The sequence below is a fragment of the Calonectris borealis genome, chromosome 4 (assembly GCF_964195595.1).
Source record: "Calonectris borealis chromosome 4, bCalBor7.hap1.2, whole genome shotgun sequence".
Classification (NCBI taxonomy): domain Eukaryota; kingdom Metazoa; phylum Chordata; class Aves; order Procellariiformes; family Procellariidae; genus Calonectris; species Calonectris borealis.
This window is the reverse complement of record NC_134315.1, coordinates 71,954,334-71,981,282: the sequence shown is the minus strand read 5'-3', so window position 1 is coordinate 71,981,282 and position 26,949 is coordinate 71,954,334. Positions and strand designations below refer to the sequence as shown.

Genomic DNA, 26,949 nt, shown 5'->3' with positions numbered 1-26,949 from the left:
TCTCTCCAGGGCTGTACCGCACTTGGAGACAAATCCCGGGATCACCGGACGATCCTGTTGTTACAGAGGGGGACAGATTTAAAACAAGGGGCGGATTTAAAACAACCAGAGGAGGCCAAACCGTGCCCGGTTCTGGACACGTCCCCGACAAGGTGCCAGCGCTCAGTAAACGGCCCTCGTCCCAGCGGCGCCCGGGCCGGCGGCCGGGGCTGCGCAGGGGCTTCAGGACCCGGCACGGACCGGCGGCAGCGAACGGCATTCCCACCGCCTCCTCCCACCGCTCGGCCCGTGGGGCTGCCTGGAGAGCCCCGCGCCGGCGCACCTCTCCCGCCTCCGCCGGCAGCGCGGACTCGGGGCGGGTCGGCGCTCCCGCCGCCCCTGCCTCCGCCCGCCGGGGGGGGCCCCCGCAGGGAGGGGGGGCCCCCGCAGGGAGGGGCGGCCACGTGCGGCCCGGCGGCGGCGGCGCCCCCACTTCCGTGTTTACACTCCGCTTCCCTCCAATTCCGTGCGCGCCCCGTCAGCGCCGCGGGGAGCCGCCACTCCGGCGCCCGCCGCGCGCCCATTGGCGGTCGCCGCGCCCCGCCCCGCCCCACCGCCCTCCGGCCGCCAACGGCGGCGGCCCCCATTGGCGCGCGGCGGCCGCCACTCCCCTCGCGCTCGGGGGGCCCCGGGGGAACGCGCCGCTTCCGCTACGCAGCGCGCGTGGGGGAGGGGGCGCCGTCCCCCGCGCCGCTCCCCCCCTACCCCCCCGCGCCGCACACGTGGGCCGCGGCCCCCGCCCGCGGGCGCCTCCGCCCGCCCCGCCGCCGCCGCCAGCGCAGAGTTTAAAAGGGCACGGGGGGGGCGGAGGGGAGGGGGGACGCAGGGGTACGCAGCGCCCGGGGAGGCCGGGCCGCGGCCCTGCGTGCGGTGCGCGGCGGCGGCGCTCGGCCTGCCCGCTCAGACAGCGTGGCGGCGGCGGCGGCGGCGGCGGGAGGTGGGGAGGGCCGGGCCGGGTCGGGTCGGGGGAGGCGGGAGGACAACAACCTCGCACACTTCCTGGTTCTCGCCGCGGCCGCGCGAACCCCGCAAAACTCCTCCGCTCGCCCCGCCACAACTTCCGCCGCGGGGGCGGCGGTGCCGGGGCCGCCCGCGCCGGGGGCAGGTGCCGCGGACCGCCGCCGGCCGCACGCCGGGCCGGCCGCTACCAAGGTGATCACTTCCTGATTGCCCTCCATTGCTTCCCCGCCCGCCGCCGGAGCGCGGCGTGCGCCGCGGCTGCCCCCCCCCTCCCCGCTCCGGCGCTCCCGCCGGCCCGGCGCCCCCGCCGGAGCGGTGCAGCTTACCGGCCCGGATGAGGAGGTCGAGCTGGTTCGTGGGCCCCTCATGCAGGGACGTCGCCATGTTTACGCTGCCGGAGCGGCTTCACATTGACCGGCGGGCGGGCGCGCGCCGGACACGCGCGGGAGCCGGCGGCGGCGAGGGCGGCGGGGCGCGCTCCCGCGGGGCGGCGCGGGGCGGCGGGCGGGGCGGGCGGCGCGGGCACCGCCACGGCGCGGCGGCGGCGGCAGCGGGAGCGCTTCCTGCGGGGCGGCGCGGCGCACGCGATCCTTCCGCCGCCGGCCTCAGACAGGAAGTGCCGCGCCGGCACTCGCCGCCGCCGCAGCGCGGGGCCGCCCGCGGGCGGGGGAAGCCGCCGGGGCCCCGCCGGCCGCCCGCGCCCCGAGGCGCAGGTAGGTGGGGGCGCGGCAGGGCGCGGGCAGCGCCTCCCCGCCCCGGCTCCTCGCACGGCCCGAGCGGCGACCGGAGCCGGAGGCAGCCGCAGCCACCCAGGCAGGCAAGGACTCGCGCAGATCGGAGCGCTGCCCGTCCCGCTGCCCGTCGCCCCGCCGCCTTCCCCCTATCTCCCTGCTGCCCCGGCCACTCGCACCTACGTGCCCCGGAGACGCTCCCTGACCGCTGCACCCCGCGAACCGATAACGCCCCTTGTCAGGGCAGCGTTTCTCTCGGGATAAGCCTGATGATCCTCACCGAGGCAACCATTAACACATCAACAGGTTTTCTCCTTGGCAAACTCCTGGGCTACCTACTCTGGTAATATTTTGCCAGGAAACCTCAGTCAGTCTTGAATGCAATCCACCTCGTCTCCTTGACAGGAGCAGGGCTGACTCCAAGGGAACTTTAGATGCCTTTTCCAGTTAGCCAGAGCCCCCATCCTTCATCAAATCTAGCCTCTGAGCAGATTTGTGGGGGAAAAAAGTTGCACTGCGCTCTCAATTAAAAAAAACACCACCACCACTTTCAGCTCCCATCTGAAGAACCACCTGCTTTAGTAACACCACAGCCTTCCCAGCCAGGCCCCCGTGTGCTGCAGCTGGACAGAAGCAACAGTCACACAAACATGTTCTCAGGCTTCCTGGCTGCTTATTCTCAGGGTAAAACTTCAGAGCTGCACGTGAAGAGCAGCTACGCCAAGAAAAACAAAGTATATCCTACCTGGAGCTATGCATGGAGATCACGCATGGGAACTCCTTCATTAGTGCCACACACACCTGACTAGGCCTATATCGTTAAGCCATTACTAGAAGGATCAAGCAACCACTTGTTGACCAAAAAGACTTCCCCATAAACAACAGCTTCACAGCTCCATTAGAAAAAGGTGAAGGGCACCAGCTGCACCAATCTGACCATAAGGAATGTCTCTTCCCCTCCCAAGTTTTAGTAGTCCTAGGATCGAGATCACAAGCAACAATTTAGAAGCGTATTTCCCCAGCACAGAAATCACAACGTAGTATCCAGCATGAATCACCTCCAACTGGTAACTTAGTACCTCAAACTTTTGACAGATCGTACTCCTACCACAACTCTCAAGGCTCTTCAGGAATACAATTTAATGACCATATCTATATACACAAATAAATTTCAGGCATTCTGTAGCCTTCCCTCATCTATTCCTGGCTGTAAGGAATTAAATTTGTTTGTCATCTCATCAGATAATGAACAAGACCTGCAAGCGAGATCGTTCATTCTCACATTCAAGCCATGACACCTAAGGGTACCTCTGTGCTAAAGTTTTGCCAGCCGAGCTCTTTCCAGCCAGATACATGGACAAAAAAGGCACTCTCTAGCCAACTGCGACAGCAAAAAGCTCTCATGCAGATACAGCTTTGCCAACAGCAGAGTGCTCCTGTCAGCTTATGTTATTCAGAGAGGGGCAATGGCAGTGTTAACAAGAATTCCTTCTGTCAGCATATTTCCACTAGGGGACTCTGCTGTGTTCTCCAGCAGAAATTTTTCTAGTGGAGACAAGCCCAAGGACAACTAAAGGCATTTTAAGTAGGCACGCACTTAAGTGTGCAATAAAACTTCATAGCCCTTCATTAAAATATCCTCAAATTGAAGTGGAAACATCATGCAGTGTACTTTAGCCACACCATAGATTCAGCTCACATACCGAATACTGAAATAACAGTGTACTCACGTCACTTTGTCCTGTGTACCTACTGTTGTTAAAAATCATAATTTACCCACACCTCTTCAAGCAGTTAGGTCCACAGCAATACGATACAGTTAAAAATAGTTTGTCAGTTTAGATCCAGATCAAAAGGTCCACCGAGACACTAAATACCTTTGAAGACCCAGACCTGTGTCAATAGGAATTCACACATATACTTTGGAAAAGATGCATTCATAGTTTGCTGCCTTACTGGTTTGCTATGAAATTCAGTGAGGATTGTTTACTGATTGCAACTTCCAGTCACAAACCGAAGTGTTTGACTCATATCCAAGTTGTTCTCTCTACCCCCTACGGGTAGAATGAAGTTTTGCCTCAGACATGTGGACTCCTTGAATAAGTGCATTCAAGTAATCTGCATGCGTGATTTTTGACAAACACCATATGTCTGAAATGAATGAAAAAAGAATATAAAACGTCAAGCTCTTGGTTTAATACCAGTTTTCTAAGCAGTATTTATTTACTACTGCGAGCACAGACTTGGCACAGTGTTTGCCAACTCACATGAAACAGACTCGAACAGCTGCACACATTATTCTGATTCTTTGCTCTCTCTGATCATACATAGAGGGAGTATCACTGGATACCCAAAGGATTCCAATCAGTTGAAAAAAGGCCAAGCCTATGGACTTTCAAGATTATAATGTAAGCAACTACAATAAATCTATGAAGTGATCAATTTGACCTGTGCCCAACTTATTTATACAAGCATAGTATTAAAGCATAACACTGTCTTTAAGGAGGAACGCGCTTTTCCCCAGAAGTTCTGCGGTTCTGTCTGTTTGAACTATATGATTTCCAATATTTCATGCTGAACACTAATTGATTTGTCATGCTAATAAAATCTTACTATTTCAGGGAAAAAGATAGCCAGTAGGGAAAAAAGTAAACATGCACTTAACTTTTTAATCTCTTTTAAAGCCTCCTTTCTAGGCAGAAGGCTAACAAAGAGGGACGCAAAATCTACTCAGAGAGTGGTGGGTGGGCACATATTTACTGTAATGTAACAGGACCACATGAACTTGCAGATTAACTTATGTTTCTCTGGCATGAAAAAAGTAGAAAAAATATATAGAAACAGATCCCTGAACAGCATCATTCTTTGTCAGACAGAAATATATTTATTAGCCTACCTTTTTTTTTTTTATTGTTAGTGTACAGAGATTGTAATATTTTAAACCACAAGCTCAGCTGTCAAGACAGCCAGGCACATGCTTATCACATACTACATCCACCAACTGCCAGAAAAAAAACAAAAGTCAACATGTTCTAATATGCAAGAAAGCTACCATTCAAAACTATGCTTATGACACACAGGAATGTAGTAAGTGTAAGTCTTCAGTAATTTCAAGACAATAACAAGTAATCACATTTTTAGCTGACAGCACCTCCATCCCTGTGCACTTCAGAGTCTTTGGTAGATAAGAAACTTGGACAACAGCAACACCCAAGTGAACTGTATCCCCTATTTGTATAAACACAGGAGGAAAATATCTATCAACTCATGCTTTCTTGTTAAGGGACATGGACAACTTTGTTCACATTAAAGGAAATAAGCTTCACTTCTTCTCTACAATATACACCAGCTAAACTTCATCCTGATTATTTTGAAGAAGTGAAAGACAACCCAACAGAAGAAGCTGGATGTGATTAATTGCATGCAAGACAGTGGATGGAGAAATTCAAAATATGAAAAACTAGAAGGTTTCAGCAGATTTGCAGAAGTGGATAGGAGTGGGATCATCAATTATCTTAAGCACTTCCTTGAGCAGTCCTCAAAACTAATACAGCATTCAGTGGCTATAGAGGAATTGCCAGTCTCCTCTCCCATAGTCTCCTATGCAAAGTTGCCTTTCCCACGATTCTGACAAATACGTTGAAAACATTCTCCGGTAATAGACTGTAGTTTCTCTTGGAAAACTATTTCACAAGCTTTGTGACATGAAATGCTAAAAGTACAACCTTCCAATGGCACCTTTTTCCTTCACTGACAGCAAATGATGAACCAGAAAGAAAAAAAACGCATATTCAATTACTTTTAGCCACAGAAGATTCCAGTTGTATTCTAGTGTGACAAAGCTACCCTGGGAAAAGGCAATTATCATAAAGCAGTTACTTATTCTTACAGAGGTGATTTGTTTGACTTCATTTAAGTAAGTAGTCAAGGGTACATGGCAATCTGTCTGAGGGTAGTATCTGCAGTCTACGTGAGAAACTGCAAATTATAACAGAAGAACAATACTGAAATACCAATCAAGCTAAAAAGCTTCAAGTAACTTCAGAAGTCCAGGCATGTCCTGTCCTGAGTGCTGAAACCACCTACAGTTACAGAAAGGTCAGTTTTGCCCATGATCCTGAAGAAATTCACATCTAATAATTACCGAAGTAGTCGCTGTCCCCAACAGCAAGCTATCAAACTGTTGATAATTATTACTGCATTGCAAGAAGGGTAACGATACAAAGAAACATTTTTAACAGTTCCATTCCAGAAACATGCACGAAGATGCAGCAGTCTCCTTTATCAGCACATCAGCATAATCATTACCATCCACTGTGGATTCCACAGCAGAAAATTGCAAAAGTAATAGAAAAATAACCACAAAGTGTTCCTGGAGGAACCAGGGAAAAACTGAGGAAAGGGGTCAGTGACCATGCCAAGCTTATCCTCTTGACTACACCATATGAAGTCTATAATACCAAAGCCACGAGCCTGTCACAATCTGCACCTTTAGGTGGACTCAGGAACCTGGTGTCACTATTCATACGGCAATTAATGATGCCACACAGAAAAGCAAATGTATTCTCAGGATTTGATACTGCCTTTGACAAACAGAAAAGGACTTACTCAAAACAGCAAGTATCTACATTCCAGCATTATTACTTGTGAATGAGGAATAAGAAAAACTTGGCTGTCGGGGGGGGGGGGAAATTGATATATGCACTTCCCTGCCTTATAACGAAATTCTTTAATTTCAGGGCAGTCTAGCAGACAATTATAAATGAGATATTTGCATAGCACATTACATGATTTTACAAAATTGACAGTATTTGAGATTGGTAATAGCCTGGCATATGAACTATGCCACCGTTGAGCAATTTCTCTATTCAAGACCTAGCATTTACAATTCCTTAAGACTTCTCTGATAATGACAAATGTCTATTCTATAAGCCCACTGAATCTTTATAAGGACCAAATGTCCTGCTCAAACACATATGGCTTTACTGTGATCTTAGAATTTTTTGTCAACTACACTTTCCCTTTTAATATACAGATCACCTTTAAAAATTATTACTTTCCAGTTTGTCGCTACATTTTTGATCAATAAAGACCACTAACTCTTGCGCACTCATACCACAATGGATTTGACATGCCATATTGCAGTCTAATTTCAAAATTTTTCAGCTTACATTGGTAAAATGCTGTGGCTGAGCCTTCATAGTAACATCCTACAATTTCTCACTCCCAGTTGCAACTGGGAGTTTAGGGGAAAGTGCATCTGTACATCTGAAGTCCAACCCATAATGCCCCACACTAGCAAGCCATTCAATTAGCCTCACATCAGCCTCAGAAAATAAAAATTATGCCCAAAATGTGTAGTTAAATTAGGCTTTATTACAAAATACTTAGTCTTGCAGTGTTCTTTCAGCATGAATGGAGCAAGGCAGAAACCTGAAATCTAGAAAGAACTGGACACCACAACCAGGCTGTTACTGTTACATAAAAATATTATCATCCATAGAGCAGCTGCACATCTCTTTTCATTAATTTCTCAGAAAAGGAAACACCAGCAAAGATGCCATAAAATTTAAACTGCAGTTGAATTCTGATGTATATGCCCTTGGCATAACTGCTCCAAGGGCTATACAATAGCACATGCAATGGGAGGGGGATCATTTTGTTTCACTGTCATCAATATTTAACTAGCAAAATGTAATGGACTTCTTGGCAGTGTGAGAACTCACACCGATGCAGCAGCAGCATGGTGTCAAAAATAAAATTAGCTCACATTCAAAGGATAAATTCTTAACCCATGAATGTGTTAGAGACATCTAATTCTTACAGTACAGCAAGTACTGCATGCAAAGTTTTATCTTGCTTTTATCTAGCTAATGGGCTTCATCTTAGCTCTTTGATGAAGGCGGTACCAACTTAAGCTGAGAGTTTGTAGTTGTTAGAATGTCCAAACTCTTGTTTGTAGTCAGCAGAGTCTTCTAAAGCAAACTGCTCTCGTCAAGCTATCCGTGTAAGGAAATGAAGTTCAACCAATAGGATGTGTCAGCACTACCAAAACGTACACCAGATGTGCATGTTAAGTCATTTTTTGTAAGAGGCGGTTTAATCAAATAACGTCTGGACAGAATGAATGATAACAGTGTTTTGTTTATCCCTTACATACACATGCCATAATCAAAGGTAAGATTCTAACCACATCTAATACTGAGCTCTTAGTATATGGTATTTAACAACTGATGAAAACTTAGATATCCGAGATGAACAAAAGAGTTCACAGGCTCACATTCACATAAAAAGTCAGAAGGAAGCAGTTTTAATCGTAATGAGAGAAGACATATAGAAGCAGAAAGAAGAACAGGTAATAACTAAAGACTTTACATAGATATACAAAGCTGGTTCCCACAGTGATAACAGTGTAAGTAGTAACCTCTGTAGAAGATTTGCCTTGAAGTATGTATTTTATTCATGCATTTGTTTAAATTAGGGGAGGAGTTAAACCTAAACTCACTTTTATTCAATCTCCTCCCTCCTTAAACATGGCTATCAATTTACATGATAGTTTCAACCGAACTTCCTGGTGGAAAAAAAAATTTAAGATATTATAGACAAACATACCATCATTGTTGTCTTTGTAGCTCAATATTTTTCCATCAGAGCGTAATCCTGGAGGGGCTCATTTTCAGATCCCCTTTTTTTCATGCAGATCTTCTACCCCCCTGCGGCAATAACATTTTTAGAATTAAAACAGACTTTCAACTTGCACCACAGGGAGGATTTCTGATGGAACATCGAGTTAAAAAATGTGGTGACAGTTCACAAGTCGAATGATATCTCAACTTCTCAAAAGCAATACTTTTGTTTCCTCTTTAATCTTAAAGTTGTGAGAAAAAAAATCCCAAACCTGTACTTGCCACTTTGATGATCAATAAAAAAGTAAGGGGAAAAATACTACCGATACGAGAAGTTAGATTCACTGAATCAATTAAATCAGGGTCTATACTGGCAATATGATTTTGGTATACCTCTCACTGGGATCAAGCTTTACCGCACTGACAGCAACATTTGCTTAATAGCTGCCTACTGTTCAACAAGATTTGTAAACAACAAACAACGCTGGTTTTGCAAATTCATCATCAGTGAAGTAACACAGAAGAAAAGTAGTACCAGTGCAGGCATAAGATCAGTACAAAGAGAATTCAGAAAGCACTAGCCAATTTAAAGACAATGTTCCAAATAACTTGGCATTTTTAAAACAGCATTATCCTACTTAAATACTCATCTAATGCCTTAGTTGACTAAAAGACTAGGCAGCATCCATGTACAAGATCTGCAGATCATGACTGTGCTACCTTCAGCACTGCACATATGGTAAATCCAAAGATTAGATTACCCCATTAACACACCTACACATCCACGTTATGGATTCTGTGTCGTGACAGACAAACAGAACTACAGCAACTCTTAATTTCAGGCTGACTGCTTCTTTAAAGACAGCAGCTTCTGCTGTTATGTAAACTACAAAGGTTTTGCTGAATAAATCCTAAAATTGAAGGACTAATTACTTTAAGGACAGATAACTACTCAGGGAACGGAAGCCAACAAAATTTGGATATTATTAAAAAATTGTTAAGAAGAATGTATTGTTTATGGTACGAACACTTTCACTGTTGCAGTAAAAAAAATTTTAAGACTATAACTCGGTCCCCAACAGTCTGAAGATACTGCTCCTAAGAATGATGTTATACACATAGGAAAAGAAATTTAAACACTGTCAATCTAAAGCTTATACTTTCCCTTTCAAACGTTACAAAAGGCACTCACTACTTCCACTGATAATGTCACAAGGTCACCTGAAAAGATCAAAATTCCTACATTTTATTTTTCCTAGAAAACTCCTTTCTCAACACTTTTTTCTATTCCAAGCAGACAGGCAGTTTTTTCTGGAATAGGACAAAAAAACATAACTTGAACCATTAAGTCTTTCTCGTTTGTTAAAAGACTCTTGGGCTTTACTTTTATAGTTAAAGGATTAATTACAATTAATGATCCTTGATTAATGAATCAAGATAGATTAGTGGGAAACAGGCTGGAAGGAGTCTGACAGGCAAAAAACCCCATACTCCACAAGAATTAACTGTCATTTCATCAGTATTTATAGATACAGCTATTTAGAATGATTATGTAGCATATTTTATTTTAATTGTGGTTTCATAAATGCAAGAAGTTTTTTAATACAAAACAACATTACGGATCCTGATTCTGCCCTTGGATCAGCACTGACAGTCCTTACAGTCTACACAGTCCCAAATCCAATCACAGAATAGCAAACCACAAATAGAACCACTCAATGCACAGCACAAATCATCTCGTTAGCGTCCTAAGTAAATTTTACCACATCAGCTACCCCACTACATTTATCACAAAGGGTACTGATCCCTACTTCTGAAGGCTAGAATAATGCTACGTTTTATTGAATTACACAGCTTTAGATTAACTGCAAAGTAGCTCGAGGCTCTCGGAACATGTATGTAGTAATGTTGTAAACCACGTAAATCAGTAGTCACTGGAAGTGCCAGTGGAGTGTCACAAGAAGGAAAAGAAGAAAAAAAAAAATCAGGTCCATGGCCAACAGTAAAGATACTGACAACTGGGCATGTGTTATATTACGTGGACATGTATCATTTCAAATACTGCCAAGACTTCTTCAAATGGGTTTTTAGTATTTACCATGCTGTCTGTAGAGTCCAGAACCACAAAAGGTATTAAGTCTACTCATTCTTTGTGCAACAACTATACATTTATCAAATAACGTGAAATTTTTTGTAGCAATTAATTCTGACATTTATGAAGTAGAATCAATTGAGACTAATTTAGCAACAATGGATTTTTCTCCTAAGATGCACAGAAATCAAACTGTTGCACCTATCTAAATTAGGTTCATTAGCATAATAAAGGTATGTACTTCAGAAAATTAGCATCTTAAAATGTTCTTTAAATAAACATTATTACATCTTGTTTACTTGTTTCTGCCTTAGCCTTCTTTCTCATTAACACTTACTATGGCACCTTTTACCACCTCTCCAACACCAAATTGCTTCCTAACCACAGCCCAGTACCTCTTCCCTTCCCCTACAAAAATAAAATTTAAAAAACACACTCAGATTCACTCTCCTGCAACTCATTGCTAATAATGGCACATTACCAAAATGAATGTTTCTTGTGGCCTTTATACTTTCTCCCCACCAATTTTACCTCTCTCTATGAAAAAGGAATTCAGAAAGACTCTTGGCTGTACCAAAACGTGTTGGTCAAAACACGTACCCCACAAGATTGCTTCCCTCAGAACAGTCTAAACCAAGCACTTCTTTCATCAACACTAGATACAAGTTCTGTGCCAGAACCTTTACTCGCTCTCATGTGTAACTGCATGTTAATGCAATTGCACCATTGCAATTAATGGTGTATATACTATACAAATAATAATGAAAAGTTGGAGTATGGGAACGGGTGTGCAAGGGCAGATTACTTCTCTCCCCAAAGACCTTTTGGAATCGCAAATGATAATATTCATTAATAGTTTTTAAAATCTTCACTAGATTCTAATTTCTCCTCTACACTACTGTAAATTGGCTTTTTAGTGCACATTATCTTTAATTTTTATATCAAAACTATTAAAAAAAAGTTTTAAATATTTGAAACTATTTTAGTATTTTACTATGTTATTATGCTAAATTTTTAAGGACATATTAATGTCAAAGTTATTGTGAAATTAAAAAAAAAAAAACAAACCACAAAAAAACACCACCAAACTATCTGCAGTCAAGACACGTCCCTTAACATCTCCAACCACAAACTCACCAAATTATCATACCAACTGCCCTATAAATTTTAAGACTGTACTTTCAAATATCAAGACTTGGAAGCAGCCATGTGTCTCCTTCTTTGAACAGTAGCTTTAGAAAAAAAAGATTCCTACAGAAGAGCTACAAGTTTTTAATTGTCATTTCCTCCAATTTATTGTGGCCAGAAAATGATACTTAAAAACATACAGAGTTCATTTGCAGTAGCTCTTTATCCTAAAAGAACTGTTCTGTTAGCCATTAATCTAATAAAATCTTACAAGGAACAGCATATTTACTGTTTAAAAAAGCAACACTTCTGAATGCAAAAGCCTTCAAAGTATAAGCTCTTAAAGGTTTTCAAATACAAGTTGAATTTATAAAACCCAGCTTCTTGAGAAGAACACCCTCACTTCTCACCTACCTTAACCTTAAAAGTTTTAATACTATAGTCAAAAATTAAAAAAAAATACATATTTCACATCCTTTCTTTACATGAATTTGTTGCACTTGTAATTAGCATATTTAATTCAAAACACATTTGAGTGAACGGGAATTGCAGGTATTCTTCCAAAACCTGAACCACTAGTTCATGCACATCTTACGAAGTGGATGCATGTGATTTTTTGATGCAGTGCCACAAGAGATTAACATCCAGATTCAGAAAGATGTGTGAGCAATTGCATCCACTGTTTAGGGAGAAATTTGAACTGAAACCTACCGAATGTGATGGGAATGCACATGTATTTACCAGGCTGCAAAGTTAAGCAACTGAGAGAAGAATCTCTCAGCTTTGTTTTGCTTGCTTGACATCATGAATTCAAACTTCAACTCTAAATTAGGCAGCCCAAGGATAGGAACGTATGCTATCCATGTTCTAGTCAAGTGGTCTCACCAGTTCAGTATGGATACTGAAATGGCTAAAAAAGGTTCAACAAGTGTAAGAAGTAGCACAAGAAAGCAAGTGGGAGGAACAACAGGAACTGCAGCACAGCAGCAGCCTGGCAGTCAGATGTAATTAGGCTCCCGGAGGAGCACAACTTTTGTTTCTTCAGACAGTTTAAATAGACTTTGGTTCCCCTCAGAAAGTTCAAAGCTCCTGATCGTGCTCTTGGAGACAGGTGCACAGAGAGATACACGCTTATCACTAAGCAGGTCAGCTGCTTTAACACCAAAGCTCTACTCCTTTCTTCATTCCTAACTTGTTATTTTACCATATAGCTGAGTTAATGTCAATCTATTAGGCTTTTTGCCCATAAAAGGACAGTCCAACTCCATTCCCCCCAGCCACGCACTCCTGCCACTAAACCAGCAATAAAACCGCTCTTGGACCAAAAAGGCAGGATAGCAAAGGACAGAGGACAGAGCTCATGGGAAGGGGGAAGAGTTGGAAGATAGGGTAAATAGAGCCGCACAGTCCATATTGCCAGCTGCCCTGCAGTTATTTGGCTCAGACACATTGTGAAATTAAATTCTAACCAGCTTCCTGGCTCAGCTGATTTTTAAAAACTCCAAGTTTAGTTGCCTAGTTAACCCCCTGTACAAACATGTAACGAAGACATAAATGAAGATTCACCTATTTATGAAGGTACACGGTGTTACAATGCAGGTGCCCTGAACCTAAGGTGACGTTTTTACCTGCCAAGCCCCAATCTTGTCACCACTGACGCTAAGTAAAACTAAGTTTAGAGCCAAGAGATGTGAACCCAGGTCAGGATCTCCATCCTGTGGGTAAATACAAAGTCACATTCCTCAGGGACTTCTAAAAGTAAGAAAATCTCATGGAAAAAAATATTATAAGAAGTCTACCTGTTTCCACAGTTTCAGTCTCAATTTCTTGTTCCTCTGCTACATCTTGCATCAGGTAAGTCTCGTCATCATAAACCAGGACCTGAGCAGCATAACCCTGTTCTAGTCTGGCACTAGGAACTGGCTCCACAATCACTGCTGGGAATTCAGAGACTGGCTCATTTTCCTATTGAAAGAAAAAAAAAAAAAACAAAACAAAAACAACCACGCTCTAAATACTGCACTATTGAACTCCACATCAATACATTCCTCTTAAGCTCTTACATATTTTATGGAACAATGAAATTTTCTTCTAAAGCAAGAGACTAAAAAAAAATAAAAGATAGTTTATCATCCACCAAAGGGACCTTCCTGAATCTCAAAGATATCTTCCTGGCTTTAAGCACATAAAATTTAAAGCATCAGACAGCTTTAAGACATTGAAAAAGAGCAAGCTTTCTAATTAAGACATTCAGCTGTGGGAAGTGTTTCTTCTCCCTCTGCTCCACGAAATGTAATCAAGGCTTTGCGTGTGTACTGCAACATACCTACATCTGACCTGTATCTTATGAACACTCATGTTTTGGATTAAGTACGTAAGCTATCACAAACGAACTGGCTACTTCAAAGCCCATATGCGTATCTCTACTTACTTAAGGATCAAAATGTCTGTAACAGCACATTTAATCTGTTAAAGTGTTGCAGAAGTGTTGCCAGATTCAATTTACTACAAGCTACAGGATAGTAGAATATATTTATTATTTGTTGATAAGAATGCAAAATACGAGCAGATATGTCGTGTTGGCTAACTTTGAAAAAGGTTCTTGTATTGTTCTGCTCATCTCGTTCTACACCTCAAGACACATCAGAGATCTTTACTTTAAAGAGATGCTTACTATAGAATTTAATTTTGTAAACCAGTCTACAGTTGTACTGCAGACTTAGAAACTTACTGCTTCCGCTTCTCTGTGATAACAAAATCTTCTAATAAAAGATATTTGAAAAATGGGCTGCTCTCTTCCTCCTCACACAACAATCTCTAATCCACTTCACTTGCTTTCGCAGCAAGTTTTCTTTCAAATTAAGATAAAAGGTGTAAAGTTTGTTAGTAAATAAATGCTACTTATTTTTCTAACCTCTTCATTTTTTATTCCACTGCTGTCGAACTCCAGGCCAGGGCCTCCAGTGTCAATCACTGCTGATGTCATGGTGCATCCCCTGAAGACGCTTTGAGAGCTGTTATCTATCCTGAAGACAGTAATGCTGATAGCCTGAGATTATCAAAGGCTTAAACTCACAATCCACTTCTGTTAAACAGCTAGGCAGAGGTGGCTGAAACACAAAATAATTTTAAGTAAGTTATTTGCATAGTTTATATTCAAGTCTTTCCACATTTATGAAAGCTATTGCATGCTACATCTCTACATCAAAAGAGGGCATCAGTGAACACAACAGATGTGACAGAATGTGCTGACCTTGGTAAAGTTAACCCTGAATACTGCCATACAACGCAAGTTTCACACTAACTTTTAATACTAAGGTAATACAATATCAGTTTGGTTCTTTGCAATTCGTTAAATTTCACACAATTCTAATAACAAATAATATCTTAGATATTTTCTATTGGCCAAAATCATGAATTTCTCACTGAGGTCAAATATCAACTATTTTTTGAGACATACATACCTTTGAGTTAGTGTGGCTATTCTAAAGTTACTGTTTTCCTATTAAATTTGGAGGGGTTTTTTAATCACATTTTCTTCTTTGGTCTACTAGTTTCATAGTCATTTCATAAAGCTATAGTTTCATAAAGCTTTCAAACATACTGCCTTTTTAAAGTAATGCATATATTATACACATCTCACAAATATATACCTAATTTCTAATCTACAGTTTTCTTTGAAATAAAAAGTATTGCAGCAGTTCCTCTTTCTTTCCTATAGAAGTAGTTCTTATGAGTCCAAAAAAAAGTAGTTAAACATCATAATGCTTTAATTTCGGTATACCATGGACTCATTGAACTTACAAAGACATACAACCTCCATCTTCGTGAATTTCTTCAAAACTAGATTAATAGCAGTGCTTTGTTTCTAAACAACTGCTATTTATTTATTCTGAATAAATATTATTACTCATATCCTGTCTTTGGAAGAGACAAATAATCTGTGTTCATAAACCTTGGGCTGCGAGGAGCAGTTTACTACTTCAAGATGCAAACTAAGAAGTTTGGCTTCTTCGTTGTACAACAGAAAGCACATATTCCACGTGAGACATAAGAACCCAATCTGATATCAATTACCCTTGCGAGTAACTCTGCTGAGATCAATGCTTTATAACAGAAGCCAGAATTTAGCCCAACATTTTTAATAAAATCCATCCATTTAGAAAGCTAGCACAATCACCAAGGTCTGCAAGAAAACAGGATCTTCCAACACAAACTGAAGAAAAAAATCTATAATTAATATTCCATCGGGTAAACTCAATAAGCCTGCTTTTCAATAGCAGGCAGCCAGCTTAAACAAAATTAATCTTGCACATATAGGGAAAAGCCAGCTCAGATTCATACAAAGTAACTGGGCTTCCTATGGGCATGGAAATCTTTATAGGCACAATGGTTTAGGTATACTAGTAAAAATTACAATTACTGATCTCCCCAACTGGATGACAAGAAAGGCAAAAAAGTAAAAAATACTACGCAAAACCTGTTTAAAAACTTTCATTTATCAAGATATTAAGGATCCTTCAGTAGGTCATAAAAGCATGCTCAGAAAGGCATCATTTATGTTGCCATACTAACTTAGCACAAGAAGTCAGTAGCCACACAGTGGATGGCAGGTTACTACAAAAACACGCCAAACTACCAACCAACAACAACAACAAAAAACCCACAACACACCAAACAAAAAAAACCCTGACACAACAGAATAAGATATTCATATTTTTCACCCTTACATACAAAAAGGAGAATAAATTCTGATAGCAGCTTTCTACGCAATTAATCCTCATTAAATAAAACTTAAGAACAGGAGATGATCTTAAATCACTGTCATAGTAGCAGCAGAATAAGCACAAGATATATTCCAAAAGAAAGGGGAAAAAAAAGGCAATTTAGAAAAAAAAAATTAAGGCATTTTCTGCTTACATAGGCAGTCAACATGACATGAGAAAGCATGATTCATACCTAAAAATATTTCATATGTAATAGCACAAAAAACCTCAACACAATAATACTTTATTTTCCATTGTTTCATTTGTAAAGCTAGCACCACTTTTTTGATTATCAATATTTTCCTTGATGAAAAAGAAAGCAAAGACCTCCTCTGCTCCCCAAACAAGATTCAAGCTGGAAAGTCTTTAACAAGCATCCTTGGAGCCACATACACCCGTCACCCTCCAGGCTTTTAGCACAAAAAGCCTACTCCTTACCTAGCTATCAATTAACACATTATTTCAAAAGTCTTTAAATTCAGAAATACGTAAAGTAGAAAAACAGCTGTTTATGAATACACTAAAATAATCAATCAGCAGGACAAATTTTTAAAAATCACTTTTACTGTAAAAAGACTTTTTCCTTGTCTACAGTTTTCCATCTACATCCACACTAGAAATGCTGTCAAGCAATCATAACCAAAAAGAGTAGTCCAAAGAATGGAAATTATTTTTTAATTTGGAAGCACAGCCTCCAACCAATTTCAAACATCAGCATAATTCCTGCAACTCAGACTTGTATCTATATAAGAACATATAGCGCTTCATGTAGTAACTTTGCATAGCTTAAGCATGTCACAAAGCTAATTTGGTTCTCATGCAGTATATTAATGCAAATAAACAATCATATACTTGACCACGTGTACTGTATATTAATATTTTATGTACTATAATCCCACATAGGTGGCCAAACAGCTGCCAAATTGTAGCAACTGAAAACACTTAATACTGTGTACTAGATCAGGTTATGTCAAAAAACTGCTATTTCTGTCTCCTAGGTTACAAGAAGTTTAGATGACTTTTGCGCTGATTTAGCTCTACATGAATTACCAATTACCTATAGAAGGGAAGATAAGGCAATGCAGGAACATAAATGATAATCCTCATTTTCCAGTTCCAGCAGAAATTCATAGTGAGTAAGAGCCTTATAGGGGAAAATATACAGAAAAGTGAGTGAGATGCTAAATCTTAGCATTCATTAAAAGGATGGTATCTTTAGACCAAATGCACAGAACAGTCCAGGCAAGGAATAAATGAAAGACCCAGAGTCTTTATATAACAGGATTTGAACTTCATACTAAGAGTCTTGCTATTCAACAACCTTTTCAAAAACCTGACAGGGTGGCGAAAAAGGCAAGCCCACTGGCCAGCAAGTGGGAAGTTAAAAGAGTTTCAGTTCAGTCTGTTTTAGAAGTTCTAAGTTAAAACAAACACACAAGCACACCTAAGCATATGTTAGATTCCTGCAGATGCACCCCTTTTTGAATGAACCAGCTAAGTGTTTGCCCTCTTCCCTTTCCCTCAGCAGTATGTTCTTGTGGAAGCCTTTTCGCTTCTCCCTCGAATTTCAGTAGAACACTGAATCTATTTCCCACAACTAATCAGTCACAACTAATGTGACTTCTGTAAAAGGAAAAGACTGCCAGCCACTTTCAGAAATCAGTTCCAAAATTCACATTTCCCAAGGCTAACTGAGCCAAAAAGGCCAAAAGACAATTAGACTCAGATTCTTGAAGTACGAGATGATTCAGGTTTGTAAGAAACCAGGTTATCCCTGGTGATACAATTAGCCAGCATAGAAGCTGGTTCAAAGTATGGCTATTTTTGAACAACAGAACAACATGCAGAAAGATTAAAAAAAAAAAAACAAAACAAAACACACAACAAAAAAACACACACTACAAATTTAATTCCTCTCTGGACAGGTGCTTATGATAAAGCAAAATATGGAATGACATCAGAGGGGGGGGGGGGGGGGGAAACCAAACCTAACATTTCCAAAAGAGGTGACCAAATCATTTTGTAACAGATCTGACATCCATTCCTGTTCTTCCTGGTCACGGAAAATGCAGAAACTAGTTCTGAAACATTTGGAATATCCCTTACAACAGGGAAAACAGCTTTACTGCATCATCCGTTATTTTTATACGTATCTCATGGGAAAACAAAAATAAGTCTAGGTGCTCCCACCCTCAAAAAAAGCAAAACCAAAAATCCAAATCTTGAAGCCACATTCTTTCTAATGTGTCTTTCTAACTGTTTACCGCTACAAAGACAACAAAGACTCAAGTTTTTGCTAGTTTTCACTGGTCAAGAAGATTAATTACAGCATATACATCTTCAGAGGCTACAGGGCACTGGTCATAAAGGCTGCAAAATACCAAACAGTTTATTCACGTATTTAATAGTACATTTCTATGGCCTACATTATGTATCTGAGTATCTGCCTACAAGAAATCCAAATGGTCCTCTTATGTTTTCAGCAGCTACCAGAGAAGCTTAAAAACACTTCAAATCACAACTGTGATGAGCGGGTAGCAGTCCCACAAAAAACAGAATCTTAAGTCGATCCCCCTGTGCATAACCACCTATCAAGTTAATAGAGAAGCAAACATGCAGCTCAACAGAATTAAAAATAATAACTGAAAGAACAGTGTGGAAAAGATGGCAGAGTGTCACCTCTACTAGGCCAGACTCAAAGTGAAGTGATTTAGGAGTGGCTTCAAAACAAAACTCTAAATATAAATCTGCAAATACTTTTAGTACACTTTTATTTAAATTATAAAACAAACAAACAAAAAAATAAATGCTTGAGAAAAAGATGCACGCACTCGTACCCACACATGAAAACAAGACAAACATGCAGAAGACCGGGCAGCAGTGACCAGAGGCAGCTGCTCCCGCAGCACTCAGAAGAAACATAAGAGTACTTGGAACAATGTCCCCCTTTTATTCAGCTGGCATCCCAAATCCTGAGGAGAGATTTATGCGGATACCTACACAGATGTAACCGCAAGAGCAGGACTGCAGCCAGCAGTAGCATCACACACAACTTTTTCAAAAAGGCCTTCCTTTGGTTTAATCAAAAAAAAGTTAAGTAAGTCGGCTTGAAAATTAAATTAGTTATACGTACAGAAATACACCGGCCAAGAACACTGCAGAATCCCATTAACTGTAACAAGGCTTCCAAGGGTACAAAGGTGGTCTTTCATAGGCAGCACCTCAAATATACCAGTAAATGTCACTATCACTCCAATACATATAAACCATAGTGCACGCAGTAAAAAATTTTTAAGGTGACTGAAAGTTCTTTTTTGAGACATTTTCCCAGATAAATTTTACAGCTCTGGCTAACTGAATTAACTTTTTTTTTTTTTTGAAACCCAGAACAAGTTTAAAAACTGAAAAATTAAGTTACTGCAAAAGCTGACAGAGGAAAAAAAAATTAAATTTGTAAATAGCTAAAGAGTGGTATGCTCAGAAAGAGGATACAAACTAAATCTTTGCATCCACAACGTCAGGGGAACAAAACAGACAATCTATGCAATTTTTAATACCTTATATATTACACCAATCAGTAAAAGTTAATAGAAAAAGAAATCAAAATGAGGAATCGTCAAAGCAAGTAGGCCTGGCCACATCATATTTCAGAAGTTTCCATACAACAAGGTAATAATTTTATTGCTGAATGCACAGAAATTACTACATTGGATCAAATTAATGATGTACCAAATCCAGTAAGAAACTAGAGGAACTCCTTCCATGCATATTTAATTTGATAATCTGACCATCCAAAGTTTGCTCTGAAACCTCAATAGCTAAAGCTGATGAGCCCCAAAATATATAAGCTTATAATCACTTAAAAACTATTAACGTTCTGCAAAAAGCTTTGTGGCTTCAGCAGGCTTCTTCTGGACCTTCCCGTATTTCATCCTATTAGCAGGCTCTCTTCCCACTGCTCTCTATTTAAAGATCCCCTGAAACCTTCTCTTCCCTCTGACAGGAGTCTCATACACGTACCCCTACTTTGTACCATGACTTCTCATTCCAGCGTGTCAATTGTTGGTCCTTTACATCCATTTCCACTCCCCCACAACCCAGAGTAGGGAGCAATTATTCATCGTTTTACATAATAAAAGAGCAGAGACAGATGAAATTAAATGGTGAGGATGCGGGTTAAAAAAAAAAAAAAACAAACAAAAAGACCGACACACACAGAAAAGGAAGTAGTGCACACAAACTATGTAATTCATTTTCATAGGATATTCTAGAGGTAAAAAGAGTAAGTTACAAGATGTAAGTTGGACAGCTTTATGGAGGTAAAGCCCCTGAATGGCTTACGCAACTATTAAACACGAAGATGCACATACAGTCTGAAGTTTAGGGACGTTCTGAACCAGGTATTACTGAAACCTGAGAGATGGAAAGAGTACGTCGCTGAAGGTACCACACAAAATAACCATCCTGTTCCCAGAACCTCTCCTAAGGCAACTGATCCTGTCCACTGTGTCCACTATGCTGGAGTGTGGGGAGAGAGAGGAAAAGGATCTTGGATCAGTTACATACAGTTTTGTAGATTTGTATTTAATTTCTTTAAGATTCTTGAAATAAAGTTAAGTTTTGTGGTAACAGTCACTGACCCAGATCTCTCCTGCAGTACTCAATATAATAGATGGCTTCATGACATCCCCTCTCAAACTATGATACGGGGTTTTCAACCTACCCTAATAAGACATTTCTATAAAGTGATCCAAAACTCTCACATTCTGCAAGCTTTCCCCAAATCAGCAATGTTCACACTTTTGCCTCATTTCAAAGTTACAGCATGAAACGTGCAACCATGCTAGTTCTACATTTTTTAGGCCACAGAAATATCTGAATTGCTTTAAATTTTTATTGTTAAAGCATTGCTTTTATGAGTCTTGAGAATTCTGATGCTTACACTCCTATACCCCTGGGCTCAACTTCATTTCATGCTATTTCTCTTTACTAATTAGGAAGCTCTCAAATTTTGATGCATATGTACACTAATCAGAAAGTGCCAAAAAGCTTTATGATGAAATTGCAACAAAGGTGAATAATTATCAGCACACAGAAAACAGACAACTTCAAAGCACGACAAGAGATGAACTCAGCGGATGGAGAACCATCCTCCCAAATTGATTGTTTTTAAACTGACAGTCGGTGAGGTTTAGCCGTCTTTGCTAAAGAAGTTAAATGGTTAAAAAGAAGTCAGAAGGAACATGACAGTGACTAGCCATAAGGGAGGGAACACGCAGAGTGAAGAACTGAATTATTTAAGTGGGGAAAAGGAGACATGAGAGAACGCATCCAAAAAGGCAACAGATAAACATGAGCACCAGAGCAAACCCAGTACAACATTTTACGGGCACGGTAAGGGACAATTAAAAATACGCCAGACTTCAGCTATTTAGCCCGGGTACAAGCAGAGCACGGCGCACAGCGGTTTCAGGGAAGCGGGGAGGGTGCGCAGATGAAGCCGGGGCGGGAGGCTGCAGGCCCGGCGGGGCTATCCCACCGCCAGCCCAGGAGCGGCGAGCACGCATGACAGCGAGTGACCAGCACGCCTGGGCTGCCATGTTCTCCCGACGCCCTGTGTAAACAAGGCGCTGCCCCCGCGGCGCTGCCCCGGCCGCCTCCCCGCTCCCGCCGCCGCCCCGGCCTGGCCCGGGAGGGGCTGCGGGGCCCGGCCCGCCAGGCCGCGGCCGCCCCGGGGCCGTGTTTACACTGACAGCCGCCGGGAACCGCCCGCCGCCCCCAACGCCCCCTCCGCCGGCGGAGCGGCAGCCCAGGCGCGGACCCCCGCGGGGCGGGGAGGGGGGAGACGGGGGGCAGCCGGCGGCGGAGGCGGCGGCGGGAGGGGCGGCCCCGGCCCAACGGCGGCTCCGCGGCACCCAGCCCCGCGCCCCACGCGAAACCGAAAGTGCGGCTGGGGGTGGGAGGGTGCCGCCGCCGCAGCAACCCCCGGCCCCGCCACCCCGCGGCCGCCCGACACACCTCGGCGAACACCCCCGGGACGGGCCGGTCCCGCGCCCCGCGGCCCCCTCACAGGGCGGCCGCCCGCTCGCCCCCTCCCTCTCTCCCTCCCCGGGCCGCCTGTCAGCGCCCGTCCCGCCCGCCGCGGCGGCAGGAGCCGGCGCCGCGCCCTTACCGTGCCCGTACGCCCGGAGGCCGCGTCCGTCGCTCGCCCGGGCCGAGAGCAGGAGGCGGTGGGCGCCGCCCGGGCAGAGCCAGGGCCAGGGCCGCCCCGCGGCGGGAGGGGCGGGCGCAGCGGCGCAACCTGCCCGGCCCCGGCCCCCCCCCGCCGCGCCGCGCCGCCGCCTCTGCACATGCTCGCGCCGCCCGGCGCGCGGGGGCGCTGCGGGCATGCGCCGCCGCCCCGCGCCTGCGCAAGGGCCCGCGAGAGCCGTTGCCCTGGCCCTGGCCCGGGCGCGAGGCTGCCTCCCTTCCGGGAGCGGCTGTCAGCGCGGCGGCGGGAAGGGAGCTGTGAGCCTCCGCGGCGGCTCCCTTCCCTCCTTCTCTCGAGCGGTAGTTCGGGTCTTCGTGCTCAGAGCTGAAGCGAGTCAGTGTACGGGAGGCAGAGAGCGAGGCTGAGGGGAAAACCCGTGGCAGACGGGGTCTCGGTGACGCTCAGCCGCAGCTCTGCCTCGGAAGGGGGTGAACAGCTGCCTGCTTTCAAAAATCCCTCCCAACGTTTCCATACAGCCCCAGAGACGTAATTATTTTCTGCAAGTGATTTTGGTACGTGAGAGAATAAGCTGTCCGTGTGTCTGAGCAGCTGCGGAGCCTCAGGCGCACGGAACTGATTTCAGCCAGTGACTTGTAGGGGCAATGCCGAAATGTCACTTTCAAGTTTCCTTCAATCAGCCATCTCTTTTAGAGCGCATGGTTCTTGAAATTAGCCAAATTCCTGATGCAGCATTTGTTACTCCCTTGACAATATGAGATACATCATTGTCAGAGTCTGCTCACAAATTAAGTACCTATCGAGACTGCCTTGATCCAGCCCACTCTGAGAGGTTTAGGAGAGAATTGGTCTTTTTTACAAATACTGGGCTTTAACCATTATACTGTTCTTTGCGTTTCACAGCAATAAACAGAAGAGCTTTAGCTGAATAGGAGGCATTACATTTTCATTACAGACAAAAAACCCACATTGCCAAGGACACTTTCAACATTGCAAAGCCGCGTGCTCAAAAGGAACTCTAGACTGAAGGGTTTCTGTCCGAACCAACGCGGGCCCCCTTGTGCCTGTACATGGTAGAAGTCTGGCACTCCTTTCCAACAGGATCCCTCTGAGCACTGAGCAGCGGTACACAGACGGTGCACAATCACACGCTCCTCACCTTCACCAGCGCGCAAAAGCACTTCTCTGCTACCTCTCAGTTTCCATCTGACCATCCACGTCTACTGCTCCTTTGGCGCTCCTGTTCATCTCCTCCTCCACCAAGTCTGATTTCCAACCCTCAGTTTCTGCCTTAGGCATATTGCCACCCACTGCTCTACAGGTCTGGCTCCTGTTCCTTGTGCATTTGAACTGGGTAGTTCTTTCCTCTGCATCTTTGGGGCATCGGCTTCCTTTCCTAAGGAAGTAAGATCTTTCAGGGGTCTTTAGGCCCTAGAATCTGTCTGGCTTTTATAGGTTACGTACAAATTGCGGTTTTCCAGGATATATAACATGGGCAGTTATTTTCCCCAGGGATGGCACAAACATCTCCCTGACAATAAACGTAGCGCTAAAAATATCAAGCCTGTGCTCTGAAGCATGGAAACATTGGGGGTTCTTTCCTTCCAAAAACATGTCAGGCAATATTAATAATAGATGGTGCTACCAGCAGCCTCTTATGTAAGTGGCCACTACTGAGGTATAGACTTAAACTTAGCCGTCACTTTGTAATAAAGCACACATCATAGCAAAACTGAGGTCTTACCACACGCTAAGCTTGCCAGACATTTAATAAGGCATACACTTGGATGTCGTTAATTACAGAATTTGCTGCTAGTTTACATTAAGCAACATGAAATTTCAGTTGTCTCTCTGCAGTTCAAAAGACGAGAGATACCACTTTCAGATCTTTTGCTTATCTTTAAAAGGAAGTATCAAACTACATGAGGAAAAAAATCATCATTTATTAACAATATAGCTGACAACCATGTTGCTGCTAGAAATCATAGAATAGTGTTCAGTGTTTGCATCTTAGAAAATGTAAATATTTTAATGTTCTAACATACAAACATGCAAATTGTATCAACAAAGGTGTAAAGTTAAAATCGCATAGACAGTGGATGATGGAAGTTCACATTTTATACGCCTTGGGCTTAGACTGGAGATAGCAGTTGACAATATAAAATAAATTAAGACTACCTATAACAAAGAGCAAGTCAAGAAAAGGGTAGGATATTGGGAGGAAAAGATTAAAGGGTTCCTGGCAAAAATTGCCTTGCTATAGACTGGAAATAAGTCTAGCTGGGTGGGAGTTCTAGCCCTCCATTCTAGTTCTTTTGCAGCCTGGCAGACCTAAGTCCTGTCAGCTTTATTTTTAGTGCTTAATTAGTCCTGACTTGATGTGCTCACTCTTTTTTCTTCTTCTTCTTTCAGGGGCCCAAGTTAAAATTCAGAAAAAGAAGAAAACCTCTTGCCATGGTCCTTTTCACGGAGAAGAGCAGACAGCTTCTTTCAAAACATGGGCCCACTGTCAGCTGAACAAAAGCCATATAAACTAAAGCTGCTTTGTACATCTCGGTAGCTCCCTCGTGGAATCACTGTGCATGAGGTGACATGACCACCACTTAGGGGTGCTCTGGAGATAAACTTTAAGTGGTCCCTTCTGTAATGCTGATGTTCGTTTTCCTGGCCTATGCGGTCCGCTGTTTACTCAGGTTTTCTCCACTCTGTTTGGATGTCATGGGACAAATGTTTCTGCATCCCTTAATCTAGTTTATTTATGTGACTCCTGTTTCTCACTTTTTCTTCTAATGAGCTGAGCTGTGCAGCCATTTTCAGTGGAAGTTCAGCAGCACCTCTCTGAGTGCAGAGACCTGTGCTTCTCTGCAGAGAAAAACAGCACTGGTTTGAGATAATCATAATGGCATCTTCATTTCTTTCTCTGCTGTTGCTTCTTTTTGGTTGGTTGGTTGGGGGTTTTTTTAATTGAATTAGATTAACTCTTCATATGGAAAATTGTGTTTCTCTTAGGAACAGCTCTTTTTGGTTTACCTTAAGCTAGTTGGAAAGCTATGCTGAAAAATATGAAACTTCAAAATGAAAAAAGCAGGGCCACCAAGGGATTTGGATCAGTTCAGCTGAATGATTTTTGAAATTATATAAGTGATGCAGGTATCAAAAAAAAAAAAAAAAAAAGAATAGTGGCCCTTTTCACCCACTCATGAGGTAGACCTGCAGTCAATTCAAAACTGCTATTGCTGGGATACTGCTGTGCGATAACATGGGGTCAGCAGTTCACCAGATGCTTCTCTGCCCCTTTTGCATATAGAAAGCTGCAATCCACATTGCTTTTTAAACGTTGGTCCTCAAAAGATTGTAGCCTGTCTAATTCTATATGCTGGGCTTCCTGCCTTTGGTTGTTCAGATGAAAGGGGAAAGTTACACTGATTCAGACACAGAAGTATGACCCAGAAAAAATGACCAAGAAATGACCCAGAAGAAATAAGGGAGTGAGGGTCCCACGACCCTACTGTCAGTCAGTCCATTCTGTAAATCATTATTAATGAAGTAGCAGTAACTCTACAGGTGTAATTAGGTTTTTTTCCTTCCTGGGATAGACTTGCAGAACATACAGACTACTTTGTGAAAACTCTAGAGATAGAGCAACGCTAAAAACTATTGATAATTTCTAAAATAAAAATGTCAGTATTTTGGGGGGTTTTGGTTTTGGGGATTTTTTTGTTTGTTTGTTTTTACATGAACTTTTAATAGACTCCATATTGTGCTTATAGAGTCATAGAAAAGCATCCCATTTTTGCTGTGCAAAATTAAGCTACATAAGGAAACAAGGTTTATTGAGACCTAGCTATCTGAGTGTCCATCCATATCTCTATCATTCCTTTCCCTTTGACATTATTTGCCAATTTCAGCTCAATTTTATAAAAGGGTAGGGATCTCAAAGACAAGTTCCTACAAGTTTCAAGAATGCAAGTACCAGAGCAGAAGAGACCAACACCAGTGTGTGCCGCATCCAGAAAGCAGCTATTTTTTGTGCTGACCCACAGCAGCCAGTTGATGTGTTGATATGCATATAGCTGTGCACCAGCTACAGCAGTGCTATTTCTTAGCTGACTTGCTTTCTCCCTGTGCTGGTTTTGGCTGAGAAAGAGTTAATTTTCTTCACAGTAGCTAGTACAGGGCTATGTTTTGGATTTGTGCTGGAAACAGCGTTGGTAACACAGGGATGTTTTTGTTATTGCTGAGCAGTGCTTACACAGAGCCAAGGCCTTTTCTGCTTCTCGCCCCACCCCACCAGCGAGTGGACTGGGGGGGCACAAGGAGTTGGGAGGGGACACAGCTGGGACAGCTGACCCCAGCTGACCAAAGGGATATCCCATACCATATGACGTCATGCTCAGCA

General features: G+C 43.1%; 1 protein-coding gene across 4 annotated transcripts in view; it reads right to left on the bottom strand.

Moving 5' to 3' along the window:
• The window catches only part of ELF2 (E74 like ETS transcription factor 2), a 39,284-nt gene extending 16,618 nt beyond the window's left edge, over positions 1-22,666 (bottom strand). For 2 of the 4 annotated variants that reach the window (XM_075150130.1, XM_075150132.1), the window contains exons 1-3: positions 22,515-22,666; positions 14,491-14,686; positions 13,376-13,541 (exon numbers count right to left, since the gene is read on the bottom strand). In XM_075150130.1, coding sequence (XP_075006231.1) covers positions 13,376-13,541; positions 14,491-14,562 — 238 coding nt within the window. In that variant the 5' untranslated portion in view covers positions 14,563-14,686; positions 22,515-22,666. Of the gene's footprint in view, positions 1-1,325; positions 1,431-13,375; positions 13,542-14,490; positions 14,687-22,514 lie in introns of those variants that run through there. The other 2 variants (XM_075150133.1, XM_075150134.1) reach the window with 2 other exon arrangements.
• Between the last annotated feature and the right edge of the window lie 4,283 nt (positions 22,667-26,949).